The 21083-nt window shown below is 46.9% G+C and overlaps 1 protein-coding gene across 1 annotated transcript in view; it reads right to left on the reverse strand.

Moving 5' to 3' along the window:
* PRPF40B (pre-mRNA processing factor 40B) overlaps window positions 1–21083 on the reverse strand; it is a 289560-nt gene that overhangs the window by 159705 nt on the left and 108772 nt on the right. The window contains exons 10-12 of the mRNA XM_078685984.1: window positions 16877–17117; window positions 16728–16755; window positions 14632–14832 (exon numbers count right to left, since the gene is read on the reverse strand). Coding sequence (XP_078542110.1) covers window positions 14632–14832; window positions 16728–16755; window positions 16877–17117 — 470 coding nt within the window. The remainder of the gene's footprint in view (window positions 1–14631; window positions 14833–16727; window positions 16756–16876; window positions 17118–21083) is intronic.

Genomic DNA, 21083 nt, shown 5'->3' on the forward strand with positions numbered 1-21083 from the left:
TGCTCCTTAGAGCGTCTTCTTGGCATCTCTAGTGCGCAAAATATTTGACACTGCATGTTCTCTAAGCTGGTGTTAAGATCTAGCCAAGGCACTTCCTATTACTGGAAGACGCCACTTCGGGATGTAACCACCATCCGGAGTCCACCAGGTGCCGCCGACTGAGTTCATCCACCCTGTTATTCAAAGGTCCCACCAGGTAGTTCATGACCAGGGACATGTCCTGAAGTTCTAGCCATTTCAAGGACGAAGTGCCTCTTGGCACTGGATCCAGGACAACACCCTACCCTGCTTGTTGCAGTACCAAATGGTGGGGGTACTGTCCGTGAGAACGTGAACCAGCCCAGCCTCCCTTTGATGGCTGGTAGGGACGATTTCAGCACTAGGTGAATGGCCTGCAAATGCAACGGTTTGGTGTGGAGATTGTCTCCTCTAGAAACCAGTGTCCTCTGATCTCTCCCTCTCCCATGACTTCCCCAAGCCAGCAATTTATGCATCCTTCACCACTGACAACTCTGTATGGGGGAAGGGGAGGGGCCTGTTGCTGTTCCAATTGCAGTCAAGCAGCTACCACTGTAGGTCTTTAGCACTTTTCTTCCAAAACTTGAATGGAATCAGACAGGTTCACTTGGTGCTGAGCTTTCAACTGCACAGCCCTCATATGCCACCTTGCATAGTCGAGGAGCAGGATGCAGGGGGCCAAGATGCCCATAAGCCTCAGAGCAACTCTCACTGACACCCAGGACAAAGGCTGAAACATTGTTATCATAGTCCTGGACTTGTTGTGATGGAGACAAGGGAGCAAAGCAAACTGAAAATACTACTGACTCACCTTGAACTGCAAGTAGTGTCTGTGGAACTATAGAATGGATGCTTGAAAACAGGCATCTTACAGGAACAAAGCCACTATCTAGTCATCCGGATCCAGGCAGACAGAACCTGGGTCAATGTGAGCATCTTGAATGTGTCCTTGCGCAAGAAGACTTTCAGTGGTGGAGATCTGAAATAGGACGAAAATGTCAAGTCGTTCTTCGGTACAAGGAAATAGTGGAAGTAACAGCCAGTCCCTATTTTGAGGGACAGAACCACCATCTATGGCTCCGTCAGAAAAAAGAGTTTGAACCTCTTGAAAAAAGATGGTCAGGTGCTCCTCTGATGTTGTTGGAAAATGTGTCCGTAGAAAAGGAATGGTACAGAATAGCCTCATTGAACTATCTGAAGGACCCACCTCTCGGATGTTATATTTTGCCACCCTTGTAGGAAATGTCTGATACTGCCTCCCACAGGGTGGTTGTGAGCCCTTAAGGACAAACTAAAGAAGCTTGCTAGCTGATAATGCAGGGGAAAAGGACGGGGAAGTTTGCTGCCCCTGGTGGCCTGGACGGACATTGTCTCCTTGAAAGTGGCAAAATTGCCTAGGGCACTGTCTTGCTGGAGTAGAAAAGCCTAAAGAATTTGTTGTGGCCCAGATTTCTTTGAAGCATTCCAGTGCTGAATCAGCCTTCATACCAAAAAGGCAAGATCTGTCTGATGGCATATCCATAAAAAAGGCCTGCGAGTTATCAGAGAAGTCAGTGTAGCTCATCTAAGCGTGTCATCAAAGCACTTTGCTAGTGCCGACTCCTGCCCAAGAAGTTGGTGGTGTCCAGACCAGAATGGATAATATTATTGGCTGCGCCTGACCATCCTGGGTGGTTTCAGCCAGGTTGTCCCTAGACTTCTCAGGAACTGCCAGCAAGATCTCATAAACCAAGTCCCATAAAGCATGGGAAAATCTCCCTAGCAGACCGCTGGCATTGACTGACAGGATGACTATGCTGGCTGACGAATGCATCCGTTTTGCAAATGCTTCGTTTCTCTTCAACTATCTGTCTGAGGAAGTTTTAGGAAATTAATTGAGGTTCAACCAGCTGGTGGAAGCTTGAACCACCACACTTTCTGGAGTAGGGTGCTATGTCAAGAAGTCATGGTCCCCTGGCACCTGCCTGTGGCGTCTAGGCAACCTGCCTGGTCAACGAGGAACAAGGCTTAGACCATATGCCCATTAAGGTGTCAGTCTGGGCTTCATTGAATGGTAGTAAAGGCTCTAAGGAAATTTGTCCAGGTTGCCAAACTTATGTTAACGCTTTAGTTTTAACTTCTATAGTTGGCTGCTATAAGTTTAATATCTCCACTGCATGTTTCATCACCCCCAGCAAAGGAGGCACTCTCTTCCTTTGATGGCCCAGGAGGAGAAAAAAAAAACAGTTTGTGAGGACCTGTTCAACCTACTGGCCTCCTACAAGTGTAGCGATTATATAAGGCTCCACCGTCACTTCCTGGGACGGAATGAAGTCAACACGGACCACAAAGGAACAGTTCTGATAAATATTCTGTAGCCAGTCTGGCTCCTGGGGACATTATAGAAGTCTGATGGAAGGACTTAATAAGAGGATACCTGCCTGGATTATTCTCTGCCAAAAGGACATCCAAACAAACATAGTTAACAGTAAGATATCCCTTATAATACTCACTTCCAAAAGCATTGCCAAAAGGACTTTAAATTAAAGGAATTATCTGATAGAGAATTCTAGCTGCAGATTCCTTACCGTAGAATTATCCCCAGATGTCTGATTGGATCCGGAAAACTTTTGTGAGTAGTACCCCTGTGAGCTGGTAGGTGGCATCATTCAGCTCCGCTTGGTGTCATTGGCATCGTCTGCACCGGAAGTGACATTTGCGGTACCTATAGAGGCGCCATCCAGGTGCGCTGACATCAGTTCTTTTCTTTCCACACTAGCCAGCACGGGTCTGGGAAGAGATACTCCTTAGTCACTTTTTGACTAGTTTTTTTTTAATGTTTTAGTGAAGTTTTTTTTACGTTTACTTCCTGGTGCGGCAGAAATGCCATTATAGAAGCCCGGCTCCAAGCCCTGAGGCGCCTGTCACCGACAGATGTTAGTGATGGACCCACACCGTGTATGCCTCTAGTGCCCCGAGCAGGACCACGACCCGAAGAACTGCCCTGGGAGCGATTCTTCAAGCTTATGGTGGCTCGAAATGGAACGCCACGACAAGCAAGGTCCCGGTCGTGGAGCCCAAGGTCGTAGTCTTATTCCAAGTCATCGAGCCACTCGGGTACGTCCAAGTCCCACAAAAAGAAAAAGAAGCCAAAGAGTGCTTCGACTTCACTTCGGACAACAAGATGAGGGAGTGCGAGGCATGGCTCAGTGATTAAGCCAGTGCCTAGATAAATTACTCGCCTCACCGATTTTCCTGGAGCCGTGGCGACCGCAGCCCAATTGAAAGAGTTTTATGAAGCCATGCGCCTTATCTTTATTATCACTAAACAGAAACCCCTCCTGAGGCGAAAAGCCGGGAGCCACATTGCCGCTTTTTAAAACTTACTGTCACTTAATCTCTGTGTTTTTTAATTCACTTACCCCCCTGGGCACTCTGTACTCCGACTAGCCGACACCCCGCACAGCTGATTGCAAGCTGCCGCGGACGAGTGTTGCCTTCATTCCTACGCCATCCCTGGCCCAGCGGACACGCCCACTCGGGCCGGCCACGCCCCCTTTCTTTTCACCCAATTCCATTCCATAAATTATGCTCACTCACACGACGCGCAGCGGACGAGCGCAGCGGGCGCGACGATTGCGCGACGAAGGCGCGCTTAAGGCAAGCTCGTCTGCGCTTGTCCGCGCCCGGCCGGGCCCAGGGGCCATGTCCCCTGGCCCCTTTGGGGGCGACAGATATGTATACAGCTCGAGCCTCTTACATCAGCTTCGTCCACCTATCACACCTAGTTGTGGCCCTCCTATACATCCCCTGGAGATCCCTCGCTGCTGCACACATTGTAAATCCGAGCTGACCATTAAAACAACCACTGCCAGATCCGAGGTAAAGGACTACTCCATGTTTTTGCTTAATTGCAGGTCTTTAGTGAAACATTGCTTAGAAATCTCCCTGCTATTAGATGAACACTCACCAGACGCAATCTTTTTGACCGAGACATGGTTAAATCAAGACTCTCAGCCGGATCTGGCACAGGCCATTATCCCGGGATATCAGATAGCGCGGGCTGATCGACCGCTGGGCAGAGGTGGCGGCCTTGCGATTATCTACAAGGAGAGCTATGTCTGCCGCTGGATGAAGGCTCTCAGCACCACTAGGCCCACGCTTTCCCATGACCCGATGTCGAATAACACTAAATATGACGAGTGGATAACCACCTCTCTTGACTCGGTTCTCCCTTTATACCCATCCAGGTCAAAAAGGCAAAGTAAATCAGCCCCGTGGTATACAGAAGACCTCAGAAATCAAAAGCGTCTCTGTAAGAGACAAGAGAGGAAATGGCGCATGACCTATATTCCTGCTGAAAAAACCACCTACAAGGAAATGATTAGGAACTATAAACTGGCCATAAAAACTTCACAAGCAGCCTACTATAACCACAAAATAACAACGGCTAAATCTAAGCCGAAAGAAATATATCGCATAGTAAACTCCCTGATAAAACCTTCCCTGCCTGCCACAGATAATAGCAGTTCACCGTCCATATGTAATGATTTGGTGGAATTCTTCTTTCAAAAAGTGAATAAAATCTACCTCTCCTTCCCAAACCCACCCACTGACCCGCCCTCCCAACGCCTGGTCTCAGTTCCTGATAGGGACAATAGGCTGGAGTCTTTTCCTCTGATGACACTGGAAACATTGGAGAATCTAGCTCAACAAATAAAAACCGGCTCTCCGTGTGACCCTGCTCCACCGGGCTCACTGGGGCTAGCCAGCATAACCATTCTCCCCACCCTTCTGGAATTACTGAATTCCTCCATATTGAGTGGGACGGTACCTGCGACCTGGAAACACGCAATGGTGCGGGCCCTACTAAAAAAACCTTCCCTCGATCCAGCTAACCCAGGCAACTACCGCCGATTTCTCTGCTCCCATGGGCATCTAAGATCCTGGAGAAGCACGTCAATACCACTCTGACGAAATTCTTCGAGGAAAACCATCTCCTCGATGCCTCCCAGACGGGCTTTCGCCCAAAACATGGGACAGAGACCGCTCTATTGGCCGTAACTGAGGAGGCAAGACGGATCTTGGATCGAGGGGGGTCAGTGGCAGTGATCCTCCTCGATCTGAGTGCCGCGTTTGACACGGTACATCACAAAATTCTACTGAACCGTCTTGCCGACCTAGGAGTGTCCGGAGAAGCCCTGGTATGGTTCGAATCTTTTCTATCGGACAGAACCTTCCAGGTCTTTGACGGCACATCCGTATCATCTAGTAGGCCTTTGGGGTGCGGAGTTCCGCAGGGCTCATCTTTGAGCCCGACGCTCCTCAACGCATACATGAGGCCGCTGGCTGGGATTGTTCGTCCGCATGGGGTCAGTATCATCTCCTATGCGGACGACACCCAGCTGGTAGTCTCCCTTGCACAGAAGAGCGGCCTCCAACCTCCGCCTAATCTAGTGGCCTGCCTGGAAGATGTAAAGAGCTGGATGATGAGCTCATGTCTGAAACTTAATGACGACAAAACTGAGCTCATGCTCCTGGGCCCGGCTGCCCCCTCCACCTTGGAGCTGATATGGCCCACGAGCATGGGTATGGCCCCACCCCCCAGAGATAATATCAAAAGTCTGGGAGTATGGCTTGATAAATCATTGAGCCTTAATACACAGGCCACCAAGGTGTCGGCCATTTGTTTTGGCCTCCTTAGGGTGATCAAAAAAATTCTTCCCCTTCTCCCTTTTGAGGCCAGACAAATAATTATACAGGGCCTTGTCCAATCCCGTCTGGATATTAACAATGCCCTTTATCTTGGAGCACCAGACTACACCTTACGAAAACTTCAGCTCACTCAAAATTGTGCTGCCCGTGCGCTATTGGGAGTCCCACGGAGGACCTCAATAAAAACTGGCCTAAGAACTCTACACTGGTTACCCGTTAGGGACAGAGTGAAGTTTAAAGCTCTATGCATTGCCCACCAGACTTTCTGGAAAATGGGCCCAGAAATCAACTGTCCCCTGATCTCTCCATATCTGCCCAACAAGGCACTTCGCTCCTCAACCGCATCATTATCCAAAATTCCCAGAATCTTTAGAGCCAGAGCAGGAGGACGTTCGTTCTCGTACAATGTGTCTAAACTGTGGAACACCCTCCCTCTGCAGATGCGAGACAATCCCAACCTAACTAGCTTCCGGAAACAGCTCAAAACCCTTCTGTTTAATAAATAGTAACCTTCTGAGGGTATTTTTTTTTTTTCAGGGCAACTGTAGCGCTTTACAAATCCCATTTTCATTTCATTTTCATTTCATTTCATTATCTTTAGGCAGCCCGTTCTCTCTGGCACTCCTTCGGGCCCCGTGGGTTCTGGAGGGGCCCCTACTAGATCTAAGCCGGCGGCTCCAGTGACAGTCGGGCCCCAAGGATCCACAGATAGATCTGGATCACCACCAGTTGTATCATCTCGACCTTCCCCGACAGTACTGAGGCCAATATTCCCAGAACCCACGGGCAGTGCCATACCCATACTCATACCCGACACAGAGCCGGAGGGGCAATATCTGGCGCCGACTGGAGCCATTCCTTCCAGGCCGAAGCCTGAGCCCTATTCTTATGGGCTAGGACTTGGTCAGGAACTGGAGGAGTCGCTGGGATCTGTGAGGATCTGTATGATGCCGGTAGACTGGATTCTTTTACAGATACTGGGGTGCATTCTCCCTCTACCGTGGCTACAGAGGAGGGAGCATTCTTTGCAATGATGGTGCGGTAGGCAGCTGAGGTACTGGGCCTTAGCTTGCCGTCAGTGGCAGTCAAGATTAATGTCTTGACGGAAGTGCTTCAGCTGGGAGTGTCCCCATCAGAACTGCTTTGCCCTTTCAATGAGGCACTTACTAACATATTGCTTGCGACTTCGTCCTAGCCCAACACAGGGGCTTCTGTGAACAGGATAATTGCCTGCAGTCAACACCCCGTTCCCGGGGGCCGACATTTCCTATGTCAACACCCTACCCCATAGAGGTTGGTGGTCCAAGCCTTAACATCCCATGTAAATCCTGGTACAATTCCTACTGCACCCCTGGACAGGGAATCCAAGAGGCTGGACAATCTTGGAAAAAATATCTTTACTTCCACCAGCTTGGCATTGCGATCTGTCAACACAGCATGCCTTTTGGGCCGCTATTCACACACCCTGTGAGATACGTTGCGCAGGTGCTGCCAACAGTCTAGAAGGAGGCCCGTGCTCTCCCAGGCTGTTGCTAATGGGAGGGATGCAGATAAGTGCACCATCCGTTGTGGACCTGATACCACTGACTCACTTGGCAGAGCAGTTTCATCACGAGTGGCCCTGTGAAGCCATGCCTGGTTGAGGACTACTGGCTCTTCTGGGGATGTCCAGTCCTCACTCATGGACATGCCCTTTGAGCACACCCTTCTCTTTGGACACAAGGCAGATTCGGCTCTGGAGCGCTTTACAGACAGCAGGGCTACCACCAGGTGCTTGGGTCTTTTAATGGCCCCTCATTGCCCACAATCCACCTTTTGTGGCCATGGAAGGGGCATACAACTGTGTCTGTACTTGCCCAGCCAGCACAGCGCACAAGCTTTCCAGCGTCTGTGTGGCTGCTGATGTGGTTCCTACCGGCACTGGGGGTCGAGTGGCCAGCAGTCGGGTCAGTCCACCAACCGTCCCAGCAGCTGCAGCCTCCAAACCCTGCTAGTCTGCCTGTTTACCATCATGAGCACCAGTGGGCAGCAGGATTCACCATCACATGCCCTGCTTGCAGTCCATAACACCGGACAGATGTGTTTTGCAGATTGTCTTTAGGGGCTACTCCCTTCCCTTCAAGACTACCCTCCCCATGCCACCTACTTATGACAGGCTTACGGAGGACCACCTATCTCTTCTCCACCAGGAAGTGGCGGCTCTTTTGGCCAAAGGTGCCATAGAGAGAGTGGGGAGGGCCGAAGTAGGTCATGGCTCCTATTTCCGCTACTTTCTGGTGCCTGAGAAGGATGGAGTTCTTCATCCTCCTCCCAACCTGCACTCTCTCAATTTCTTCCTGAAGAAGGAGAAATTCAAGATGCTCATTCTTGCTCAGGTCCTATCTGCCCTGAACCCTGGAGACTGTATGGTGGCGTTGGACTTGCAAGACGCATACTTCCACATTCCTGTTCTGCCTGCCCAGAGGCGCTACCTGCGGTTCACGGTGGGCCATGAGCATTTTCAGTTCACTGTGATCCCTTATGGACTCACTAGCGCCCCTCAGGATTTTACCAGGGTGATGGTGGTGGTTGCAGTTCATTTGTGGTGATCTGGGGTGCCAATCTTCCCCTATCTCGATGGCTGGCTGTTGAAGGAAGGCTTGCCAGGCTGTCATCTCACACCTCCAGACTATGGTGGACCTCTTGCATTTGCTGGGATTCACTATCAACATGCCGAAGTCACACCTGACTCCCTATAAGATGCTCCCCTTCATCTGAGCTGTTCTAGGCACAGTGCAGTTTCTGGCCTATCCTCCCGAACGGCAAGTCCAGAATATTTAGGCTATGATACAGATGTTTCAGCCTCTATCCTGGATTTCAGTGAGACTGATTCTGAGGCTGCTGGTCCTCATGGCCTCCTGCATCATGCTTGTGACACATGTCTTTGGCATATGTGGGCTCTGCAGTGGGACTTGAAGTTCCAGTGGGCACAGCCATCAGGGGAATCTCTCCGATATGATCCAGATCTCAGAGGGAACTGCAAAGGACCTGCAGTAGTGGCTTCTGACGCACGACTGGGTCAGTGGCAAACCCATTCCCCTTCCTCAACCAGATCTGACAGTAGTGACGGATGAGTCAAACCTGGGACTGGGTGGCCATCTGGGAGATGTGGTGATCAAAAGACTATGGTCTCCGGCGGAATCCGGAGTCCATATTATCCTGCTGGAGATCTGAGTGATCTGATTGGCACTGAAAGCCTTTCTACCCTCCATCCAGGAAAAGGCTAGTGCATGTGTTCACAGGCAACACCCCCACCATGTGGTACTGTAACAAGCAGAGTGGTGGGGTCTTGGACCCTTTTTCAAGAGGCCCTGCATCTCTGGACATGGCTAGAACAGCAGGGCATATCCCTGATGGTTCAACATCTGGATGATTCTCCGAGCGTCAGAGCAGACAAACTCGGCCAAAGATGCCTAGTGGATCACAAATATGCGAAACACAACAAGGTAGCCAGACAGATTTCTTATTTGGATTTTTGATCCCACCCAGCGAATTAGTTCTGGAGGGTCACCTATTTTATTTTAGTTGTTTTATATTTTTAGAAAAACATTACACAGTCTCATTTGTGTATATCTTGAAAAGAACACTCATCAAACAGTGAAAATGTATATACAAACACGTGAAATGTGCATAAATATACAAGTGCTATACAAGTGTTTAAAAAGTATTGTCAATTGATACAAACAACACCAAAAAACAACAAACAATGAATCAAGTAACTAATAATCAATTCACATTGGAAACCAGTCCTTTACGTTAAATACAGTTAAACAGGCGAAAAAAAAACAATACAACAACGTTTCCTGCCTGTCTATCTAAGCCTAGTGAAAAATAAATTGATGGATTGCAAAACTAGGGAAAACACTGTGTATATTTTAGCAGCCCTAGTGGCACCCTTGTTCTGTTTCCGAGGCTCAGGGTCAACGCGTTTCGAACCACGACGTTGTTACGGGTTCTCCTCAGGACATGGACTGGAGGAAGTCCAAACTAGAAATGATAATAGTGAAAAGAGTGGTGTAAGATTTGTGCACCGCTGTACATACACATTAGCTGAAAGGTTCAAAACATACTCAGACTCTAAACTGAAGATCGGAGAGTAAGTGGTACCTGAAAAATGTTTGGAGTAATCACTCAGAGATAGTAGAGGTGGAGTGAAGTATCTTTCACGTGCCGCAGTTCTGTCACCGGACAAAAATATATATCAGACTAGTGACCCCAATCGCAGCATCTAGATTACAGGCATCGACCGAAGCAATGCAATGCAGCCTACCTGTATGGAGGAGTGTTGGGAACTCAGGTGAATGAGGTGGAATCACGCAGGGCAATGATTTAAAAGAATCTGCGGGGGCCAACCTAGAAATTGGAGTAGAAGATGTGTTTTTGAAAACCACTCGCTGAATCTATAAAACTGGGGTTTCGCTTCTGACATGTTTCTCAGTCTTTATGCCAGTTTGCAGCTTGCCTGCACGCCCTTCAAATGACCTCATTGTTCATAATTGCAAATATCACTGGCGTAGGGAATGCGGACTACATGTCCCACAATTCCCAAACCAGCACGTGACGCCCAGCAGCTTCTTTGACCCAGTTCCTCACGGGCGCGGCTCATCCATGCTACACGCCGCCCGCCCGTGAGGAGAACAGACCGATCCAGGCAAACGGTGAGTCACATTGCTGTTCTACCGCAACAATGTATCCCGCTTTCCAGGAGATAGCGTGGATTACTAAACGCTGTTTCCGGATTCCTCCTAGGTTGGTGCCGATTTATCAGCACAAGAGCCTTTTCTAAATAAACCCTGCTGATTTATTCATCCCTGACACGTATGGTAGATGCCTGAGTCACGCCGCGGGCGCCTCATTAATTTGTGAGTATTGAATGGAAAATACAACCACGCATGTAGTTTTATAGATACAGCGAGTGGTTTTCAAAAACACATCTTCTACTCCAATTTCTAGGTTGGCCCCCGCAGATTCTTTTAAATCATTGCCCTGCGTGATTCCACCTCATTCACCTGAGTTCCCAACACTCCTCCATACAGGTAGGCTGCATTGCATTGCTTCGGTCGATGCCTGTAATCTAGATGCTGCGATTGGGGTCACTAGTCTGATATATATTTTTGTCCGGTGACAGAACTGCGGCACGTGAAAGATACTTCACTCCACCTCTACTATCTCTGAGTGATTACTCCAAACATTTTTCAGGTACCACTTACTCTCCGATCTTCAGTTTAGAGTCTGAGTATGTTTTGAACCTTTCAGCTAATGTGTATGTACAGCGGTGCACAAATCTTACACCACTCTTTTCACTATTATCATTTCTAGTTTGGACTTCCTCCAGTCCATGTCCTGAGGAGAACCCGTAACAACATCGTGGTTCGAAACGCGTTGACCCTGAGCCTCGGAAACAGAACAAGGGTGCCACTAGGGCTGCTAAAATATACACAGTGTTTTCCCTAGTTTTGCAATCCATCAATTTATTTTTCCCTAGGCTTAGATAGACAGGCAGGAAACGTTGTTGTATTGTTTTTTTTCCGCCTGTTTCACTGTATTTAACGTAAAGGACTGGTTTCCAATGTGAATTGATTATTAGTTACTTGATTCATTGTTTGTTGTTTTTTGGTGTTGTTTGTATCAATTGACAATACTTTTTAAACACTTGTATATTTATGCACATTTCACGTGTTTGTATATACATTTTCACTGTTTGATGAGTGTTCTTTTCAAGATATACACAAATGAGACTGTGTAATGTTTTTCTAAAAATATAAAACAACTAAAATAAAATAGGTGACCCTCCAGAACTAATTCGCTAGGTGGGATCAAAAATCCAAATAAGAAATCTGTCTGGCTACCTTGTTGTGTTTCGCATATTTGTGTGGTCCAAGCCAGTTCGGATATAGGACCCTAACCCTGCTTTTGTTCTAGTGGATCACAAATGGCGTCTCCATCCAGAGGTGGTGCAAGGTCTCTTTCAACAGAGGGGAAAGCCTGGGTTAGATATGTTTGCCACCGATAAGCATGTGCAATGTAAGTCAGCGAGCGGGAGTTTCCAAGGCGGCTCTTGCTCTGAGACACTTTTCATCTCAAGTGGAGCTCTGGCCTCCTGCACGCCTTTCCACCCATACTACTCCTGCCCAGAGTTCTCATGAACATCAGAAACGCCCTGTCCCAAGTTATCCTTGTGGCTCCAGATTATGTACAGAGAGTCTGCTATCCCGAGATGTTGAGCATGGCCATCGGTCCTCTGATCAGGCTGCCCCTTCGGGAGGATATTCTGTTGCAGCAGCAGGGGAGGGCTCTCCACCGGAACCGGTCAACACTCCCCTTCTAGTGTGGAGATTGAGTGGCTACATTTGACAGCTTTTGACTTTCTGCCCGAAGTCTATAATGTTATCTTGGCATTCAGGCGTCCCTCTGCCAAGATTGTTTACGCCTGCCACTGGGCAAAATTTGTGGCATGGTGTACAGAAAGAATTGTTGATCACCTTCCTGCCCCCCCTTTCTCAGGTTCTCCTGTTTGTTCTTTCCCTTGCCCAACAGGGTTGTGCTCTGCGCATTGTGAAGGGATACCTTTCTGCAATCTCTGCTTTACTTTAGTTACCTGATCAACCTTCCCTTTTCCAATCCCCTATTGTACATAGGTTTTTGAAAGGTTTGCAACATATGTTTCCTCCCACTCATTTCTTTATTCCCCAGTGGGGCTTCAATCTTGTCCTCACTTTCTTTATGTGGACTCCCCTTTAAATCTCTGCACAATTGTCCATTCAGGTTCCTTACTATGAAGATGGCCTTTCTCATGGCAGTAGCATCTGCTCGGACGGTCAGTCAGCTTCAGGCCTTGTTATCCAAGCCTCCTTATCTTTAGATCTACTCAGTCAAACTGGTGCTTCATACGAGAGCTTCCTTTCTTTCGAAAGTGGCCACTCCATTTCACATTGGCCAAATTATCAGTGGACCATCTCGTGATGGATCCTACTCTGAATCAAAATCTGCTATGCATTGGCTAAGTAGTAACACCCTGAGGGTTTGTGTGCTATTTCCACCAGAGCTAAAGCTGCAACCACTGCATTAGCTCATGGAGTTCCTGTCAAGTAATGTGGGCTTACCTGCACATGTTTACCAAACACTACTGTCTGGACAGTCCGGTCCTTAGGGATTGGCACTTTGCCCATTTGGTCCTACAGGACTCCCTCATATGAAATAGGACTGCAGACCCACCTCCGAGGAGGTAATGCTTGGACATCTTTTCTAAGGTAAGGAATCTGAGGATAGAAATCTCAATCAGATGAGCAAGTTACTTACCTTCCGTAACGCCTTATCTGGTAGAGACTGTCTAGCCACAGATTCCTTTCTTACCGACTCACCCATCCTCCCCGCTCTACGAATGGATTTCTAGTGACAGGGCTTTTCCTTTTCCGAGCCCTAGTTTTTCACACCAGTGGTTAGTGTACTTTGTAGCTCTGTGCTTCTGGAGTGGAAAGCTGTGAAAAGCAACTGACGACTGCTCGCCTGGGTGGCACCTATATATCACTGCGAACATCATTTCCAGCGAGGAAGATGCCAGTAATGCCATGTGGAGCTGAACGACGCCACCTACCAACGCCCAGGGGTATTGCTCGTGAACAATTTCCAGATCCAGTCTGATGAAAAAATAATAAAAAACAAACGAAAAACATACCTAGTGTTCACCATCGCCCTCTTCAGCCGCCGCCTATCCTCCAGCAGGAACCAGGAAGCACACAGCTTCCCAGAATCCCTTGACCGATCACAAGGCTGCCTTACAGCAGCGTTGTGGTTGGGTTGAGCACTGTGGTTCAGTGCTCAGAGAGGGACTGGGTAGCTGGGCATTTTCTCGACCCAGGCTGTAGAATACAGCCTGTGAAGAACATAAAAAGTGTGCATGATGGTTTGGCCGTCCCGAGACGGCCAGCCAAACTGTCATGCGCACTTAAGGTGCAGCCCCTACTCCTCCTCCAGCCTCGACGTGAGAGGAGGCCGGCCCCATCCCACCCCAATAACCTGGCTGCACTGCAGTGTAACTGCAATACTAAAAATAAAAATATAAAAATTATAATAATAGACGTTCTGTTATTATCATTTTATTTTAACTTTGCACAGCTTTAAAGCAGTGGGGCGACGCTTCTCCACCTTAGCGGAGGAGACGCCCCTGCTGACGGGTTGTGGGGCATGTACTTATGTGCGTAAATTCAAATACTAGCCTAAGTATGCCCAGAAAGACCCCACATTATTATACATGGAGATAACAACCTCCTCAGCTTTTAGAAATTGTTGATGTGATTCGACCTCTACATACAGGGCGTTTATTATATGAGATATAGAGGTCTTCATCAGAGCTATGATTCTTATATGTATTTTTTGTTTTCTACTGTGAGGGGGAACATTAATTACTCAAAGATGGTATCTGTGTGGTGTAAAGAGTATAGTACTGCAGCCCATTATGCGCAGCTTCCTTTATCGTTCTCAATACATGGCTTTGGTTCTGAATTCCAAGTGCCTGCAACTATCAGAGTCTATCGAAGCAAACTTTGTGATAGCAAGTGATGAAAATATGATACTTGCACCTTGAGGCAGTTCACCATGAGACAAATAACTGTACAAGCCAGTAAGACGGTAAGCTCTACACTACAAAAAGCCAAACTAAAGAAACCATTAATGGATGGAGCCAAAACAAAGATAACAACCAGACTACAAAGGGACATACCACTGCAACCATTATTGTAAAGATTCAACAAGAGCTACAACAACACAGAGAATTGACAGGTGCACTGAATTACCATTCCTAAGTGAATCTTCTTTCACAGGAGTCTGCATTAGTCAGAGGCTCCTGACTTCCACATGTAGCCTGGACCTGGCAGTCCTCACCTGCTCGTAACCTCCTCCTGCTGGACTACCCCATCCTCCTGAGGCCCCGCGTCATCGGCCAGCTCAATGTTCACCAGCACTGGTGGCTGTGATGACAGCATCTGCATCTCTCGCTCTTCAGCTGGTGCAGCAATAACATCTGCAGCGAGTGCAGAAGGCGCGTGGGGGCTTGCAGCCAATGACGCCAAATCATGCAGCTTTCTGGGGGGAACACAAGAGATCAGAAGGAAAACTATGAGACAGCCTAGACTGTACCCCCCTGTGGGTCCTTCCCTCCCCTTCACCATAGTGTAAGTTACACAACCGGGGCCTTTTCTCTCCTGTACAGGCATGTACATGGGTTCTTTATATTGTACCTATGGCTGTTTTATTTCCTCTTTGTGTACAATTATGTAGTACACATGAACTCATCAGTGCCCTGTTTTGTAAGATACCTGGCTGCACATTTGCCATATCTCACTTTCTCTAGATTGTGCAGGACATCCTTTAGCACAAACTCTCACTTTAAACTCTTCCGATGGTGGGCATTGTAATTCTCACTGCTTCTCTCGCCTAAATGCATTCTCCTGCCACTCCGCCCCAGTCTTCATCTCCTCTCACTCTCAGTTTCTCTTCTTTCTTTACCCCTTGATCCCTTGTCCATCCTCTGCTTCCTCTCTTTGTTCCTCCTTTCTTCATTCCCTTTAATTGAACCTCTTTGTCTTTTCTGCCGTCTCCTCTTTTTCCTTCCAACTACCATGCAGAACTTTCTTGATTCTTAGCAGAAAACGTGAATCAGGGTGGGCTATGTTTCCAACCTTGCTCCTGAATCCTAAACTGCAAGTTAAGTCAGAAATTATCTTTTCTTAATGACACTCTAATGATCAGCATTCACCAGAACATTCATTCAGGTGGAAAATCTGTGCATTAGCAGTGCTGGATCATACTCACAACTAGCAAGGTTGCCTCTGTAATCATAAGTGCTCCTTGATTACAGCGGTGCTCATCTGCATACTTGTGCCTAAATTCCTGAGATGAACCTGTTACTGTTTCTCTTCTTGAGCTTTCTGTGTAGCTAGCATTTCACTTTTTGTCAGCTTCTGAGTTGATGGCAACTGCTTGCTTTTGTGTTTTTAAGCTCCGTGTTTAGCTAGTTACGTATGTAGCCCCAAGTCTTCCTCATAGACTTCTGTACCTTTCCTGTATGCTTTAGTTTCACCTTGGAACACTTTTACTCTTCTCTTTATGCTTTTCTGGTAATGCTGGTTTTCCATCACAGTGTTCTGTCCAGTTTATAGATTAGCCCTAACTAGTAATCTAGCTCTCCTGGTACCCGTATTTCCATTTTTTGTGTTTCCTCTTGAATGTGATTGTTAATCTGTTTGTACAAAATCTCACACACCTGCTCCCCTGCTCTAGAATTTGAGCTGACAGAACTCACAAAGATCCAACGTGGCATTCCAGCAGTCATTTGCTCTGGTCTTTACAGAGTCCCTGGGTGCCACTTTTGCCCTTGTGTAAATTATGTGTGACATTTTGTTGTTGAGGGATTGTGCAACTGATGTAATGTACAGGAGCTACCTTAGCCACTCCCAGTTGTTGTTGAGGGTCTTATCTGTAAAGTCATCTACCAGCAGTAAACCACTGGTGGTGCTTTAATTTACCAGGGCTTTTAGTTTTCTGCCTTGTTGATAGAACACATCTCTGTACAGCTGTAGCATTATCCACTGTACAGTGCTCCTGGATTGTGTGTTTGTCTCTTTTACAGACTCCTGCAAGCCATACACTGTTCCATTTCCTGTACCATACTCGTCTCAGCCTGTAAAACTATCCCAATCTTTAAATATTCTGTTTGGCGCTGCTGTCCCATCTCTAACCCTAAATCATTTCTCCAAAACCTGTATAGTATCCCAGTCCCACAAGTATGGTCGTAATTCCACATGGATCATCATTTTCTGCAGGAATATTGATTAGTCTGTGCATTATGTCCTTCCCCAGTTCATTAGTAGTCCCACTTCAAATTTCCTGCATTATATTGGCAGGTCATTTATCTTCACCTGTGCATCCTTTCTCATTCCATTCCTCTATTTCCGCTTCCTAACCTTCCCCTCACTCACCTTGTTTCATCCTCTGGCTGCATCAGATCTGTAAAAGGAATGTACACACAATGTTCAGTTTCCTTGCTCTCTGGTTTATGCAACATACACAGGTCATAAATTAAACTATAATGCAATGCAAAAAACCCGAAAGCATTATAAGGGCTTACTGTTTGTGTCGGTGGTAAGGGGCTCAGTGCAGAGGGTTGGGAGGTATAACTGTTCTCTGGTTTCTGTACAGCGGGCGGGGTGGAACAGTGGCTCCTGAGCTGGCTGGTTGCTGATAGCCATGGGCGGACCCTCCATGGCCTCCAGCTCCTTGGGCTTGGTCCAACGCGACTCCTTAGTCTGGGAGTTGTAGTAATAGGGTTTCCCTACAGACTTGTACTCCTTCCAGGTGCATTGAGAGAGCTGCAGATTGTGAGGCGAGAGAGGGTTACTTTCTCAAGTGATAAAGATAGCACATAAAACTACGGAGACACTAAAATCAGCCATCCTCAAACTTGTTTCCATCCAAATGATCTACAAACTAATTTCTGAAATTGCTGCCTGTTTTTTACCGGCTCATGTGCTTATCCTGCTATTAAGTCTGGAGCTGGCATTTCCTGGCTCATAAGCACAGTGAGGTGGCCCTCTTGAGGATGTATGACATTACAACGCATGCTTTTACATCGCATGCCTTTACAACGCGGTATTTACAATGAATACCTTTACAAAGCATAGTGCTTTTAGGCGCTGGGTAGTGAATTGTTTAATTTACTATTCCAACTCCAGTCCCCGTGTATAGTAGGGAAGGTGTTGGATAGTACATTAAACCTATTCCCTATCCTAGAGCGCCCCCCAGAGCAATGCGTTGTAATGGTTTGCGTTGTAAAAGTTGCGTTGTAAAGGCACTGCGTGGTAAAAGTTGCGTTGTAAAGGTTGTTTACCCCCTCTTGATGCTCATTCACAATCATATGGACCATGCTATAAACGGTTAACACTCTCTCTCTCTCTCTCTCTCTCTCTCTCTCTCTCTCTCTCTCTCTCTCTCTCTCTCTTTTTTTCTCTCTCTCTCTCTCCTCTACGTGGCTGCAGCCTTTTGTAAAGAGGTCTCCCATGCACAATAAGGAAAATGTTACTTTCCTGTAACAGGAGTTTTTCAGCTTAAAGGAGTTGTGACTTTGTGTAACTCTGTCATCTAGTAATTGGGTAAAGTAAATACAACGTATTGTTCTCCTAGAGCTAAACACAAGTTCAACTGCAGCAAGAGAGAATATGTTACTGCAAGGCTGGCAGAGTTTTAAATACAATTGAGTTATTGCTCTAACTTGAGAAACAACCAATCTGTTACTATTTGTGCTACTGCAAGTTACATGTTTCCTTACTGCTGTCGTGAGGAGGGAAGCAAGGGCCTGAATTAAATGCAAAGTATGTCTCACTGCGCGTCTATGCTGTAAACTCGGCTGCTGAATGGTCACTAACTTTTTAAATAGGAACACAAAAGAGGTACTCAGTTCAGTGAGACCTGTGGGAATGTTACAATAGGCTCCCATGTATACAACCTCAGTTAATTCTCTCATTGCTGCTATGCCCAATGCAATTTAATTTGTTGTATCAATGCTACGGAAACCATGACACCACAGACAAGTGTAATGGCAAAAAGAAGAACAAGTTACTTACCTTCAATAATGCTCTTTCTGGTGGATACTCTAACCGCAGATTCCTGACTTTGTGAATACACCAGGTGCCAAACTGGATCCCCAGATTTTTCTTAGCATTGCTTCAGAGTGTCAGAAGTTGGCATCAGGTGGCCCCATGCCTGCTTTATACAACCCTTAAAGTGACAACACAGCCTCCTCTACATGCTGACTTCAGTCTCTTCCCTGACTATGCCTGCGTCCTTGGATGCTGAGCTCATTAACTGATGTGACAGTGTGCAGATATCTTGAAAGGAACTTTGGTTATGTATGTAGAAAGTGACCATTGTAGAGCAGTGGGCGGTGGAAGGTTGATGAGGATTCTGCGTTTTGACAGAGTATCCACCAGAAAGAGCATTACCGAAGGTAAGAAACTTGTTTTCTGATGGATACTTCTATCCGAGGATTCCTCACCTTCTCAAGAGATACAAAAGCAGTACCTTCTAGTGGGTGGGTATGTGACCAAACAGGCAAAGTGCCCCTCCCACTGACCTAGATATACAGGCAGTCCTGCTTTGTGAATGTGTGAATTGATGTCCACAAAGAGATGATTATGTTCTCAATGGACCTTTGTATGATTGATTTAAAAACTCAAGGCTCTTTTGGGAATCAAGCACTGTAGGCTTTCCTCCTCTTTTGAAGAGGGAGTAGAGAAAGAATGCCAGAAGAGTGATGGAATGGATGACATGAAAGGAAGTCACAACCTTCAGCAGAAATGTCACTCTGGTCCTCTATACCAGTTTGTCTGGGGAGGGGGAAATGGTGAATTGAGGTTGGACAGAGCCTGCAGTCACTTGTGACACGCTGAAGTTATGGCAATTAGAAAGACCGTTTTAGGAGTCAAGAGACACAAAGATCAGATGTGCAATCATTCAAAAGGGGTGCACATAAGGAAAGTAAGAACCAAATTAAGGTCCAACTGCAGCATCACAAAAGGTCTAGATGGGAAGATATGACCTAAACCTTTAAGAAAACACAGCACAACTGGTTATTTAAATGAGGACTGTTGGTACGGCGAACACAAATAGGCTGACAGGTCCAACAAATGGCCTTTAACAGTGCCCACAGCAAATTCCTGCTGGGCTTAAGACAGCACAAAAAGCAAAACATCCAACAACTTTGCTTGCGATGGGTCTGTACGGTGGGAACTACATCCAGTCATTCCTGATATTCTTCAGAACAGGATAGGTGGAGGTAGGAAGGCATACAGAAGCCCCTGAATGCATCTCCAAGAGAGAGCCTCCTTGGGAACTCCAGTATGCAAAAACGTTGACATTGCACACTCTCAGCTATGGCAGAGAGACGGAGTAAGGGTTCCCCCCACTGCTGGAAGACGCATGCATCACCTCTGGGTGTAACTGCCATTTGTGATCCGTTGGGTGTCGATGGCTGAGTTTGTCCACTTTGGCATTTAAAGTTTCTACTGGTTGGTTCAAGACCAGGGAAATGCCCTGACAGCTGAGCAGGTCCAGAGAGGTAGAGGTCCTTTGAACAGGACCCAAGACCCCATACCATCCAGCTTGTTGGAATACCACATGGTGGTAATGTTGTCCGTGATGACCTGGACCAGCCTCCTTTCATGGTTGGAAGGAAGTCTATCAATGTCAGGCGAATGGCCCATAACCTGGTCACGGCTGGAGATCAGAGTCCTCTGACCACCACCTCTCCTAGCTGACCTCCCCTCCTAGCAGTGATGCATCTGTCATAGCATCAGCTGTGGTACGGAAGGGAAAGGAGTCTGCTGCTTGTTCAATTGCAATCAATTAGCCACCACTGCAGGTCTTTCGCAGTCTCTTCTGAAACCTGGATGGAATCTGAGAGGTTCCCTTGGGGCTAAGCCCACTGAGATTTGAGATCCCACTGCAGAGTCCGCATAAGCTATTCTGGGGTACTAAAAACCAGGATGCAGGAGGCCAAGAAGTCTCAGAGCCACTCTCAGTGAGATCCAAGACCCAGGCTGAAACCCCAGCATCATAGCTTGATTGTCCTACACTCAGAACAATTTTTGGACCTTTTCTGTGTGTGAGATGAAAAGAAGGTAACTAACATTAAAGTACCACTGTGCAAGTATTGTATCTCCCTTCTCTTATGTAATATTGACCCTTTGGATCTTGTGTCCATACTAAGTGTTACTTAACTAACTGGATGACACAGGCCTTAGATTTGCTATCAAAGTTTCAAATCAGAGGCCAAAACACCAGACTTAGATCTGTGAACTTTTATCTAAACTTAAGCCCCAAGCAGACTTAAAGTGAATGGTGCCTGGGTTATACACAAAAGGACAAGAATAGTTATAAGAAAACATTTACCAAATGAGAACTAGAAATTGGAAACGTTTCAACTAATTTATGCTCTACCAAAATAATCATGGCATCTAATGCCCAATTTAAGATTATTAAAATACTAAACACACTCTCCACTTCGCTACTACCTAGTGGCTCAGTTACAGTGGGTAGCTAGTTGGCTCTCTAGATGCTCTCTTCAGAAACCGGTCCTCGGATGCTTGATTCCGGTCCAGTAAAGACATGGCTTGGCAGTTCGGGCTGGACTGTTCCCATGAGGCACAGGGTCAAGGCTGATGTGCATATGGCCATGTCTGAACTGGGGTGGTGTGGAGTGCAAAAAAACGATGGATTTAGGCCCAGATCTCTGTACTGGGGTGAATGTATGACATTGTTCTGCATTCTGTCCATCAACT

The sequence above is a fragment of the Lissotriton helveticus genome, chromosome 1_1 (genome assembly GCF_964261635.1).
Source record: "Lissotriton helveticus chromosome 1_1, aLisHel1.1, whole genome shotgun sequence".
Classification (NCBI taxonomy): domain Eukaryota; kingdom Metazoa; phylum Chordata; class Amphibia; order Caudata; family Salamandridae; genus Lissotriton; species Lissotriton helveticus.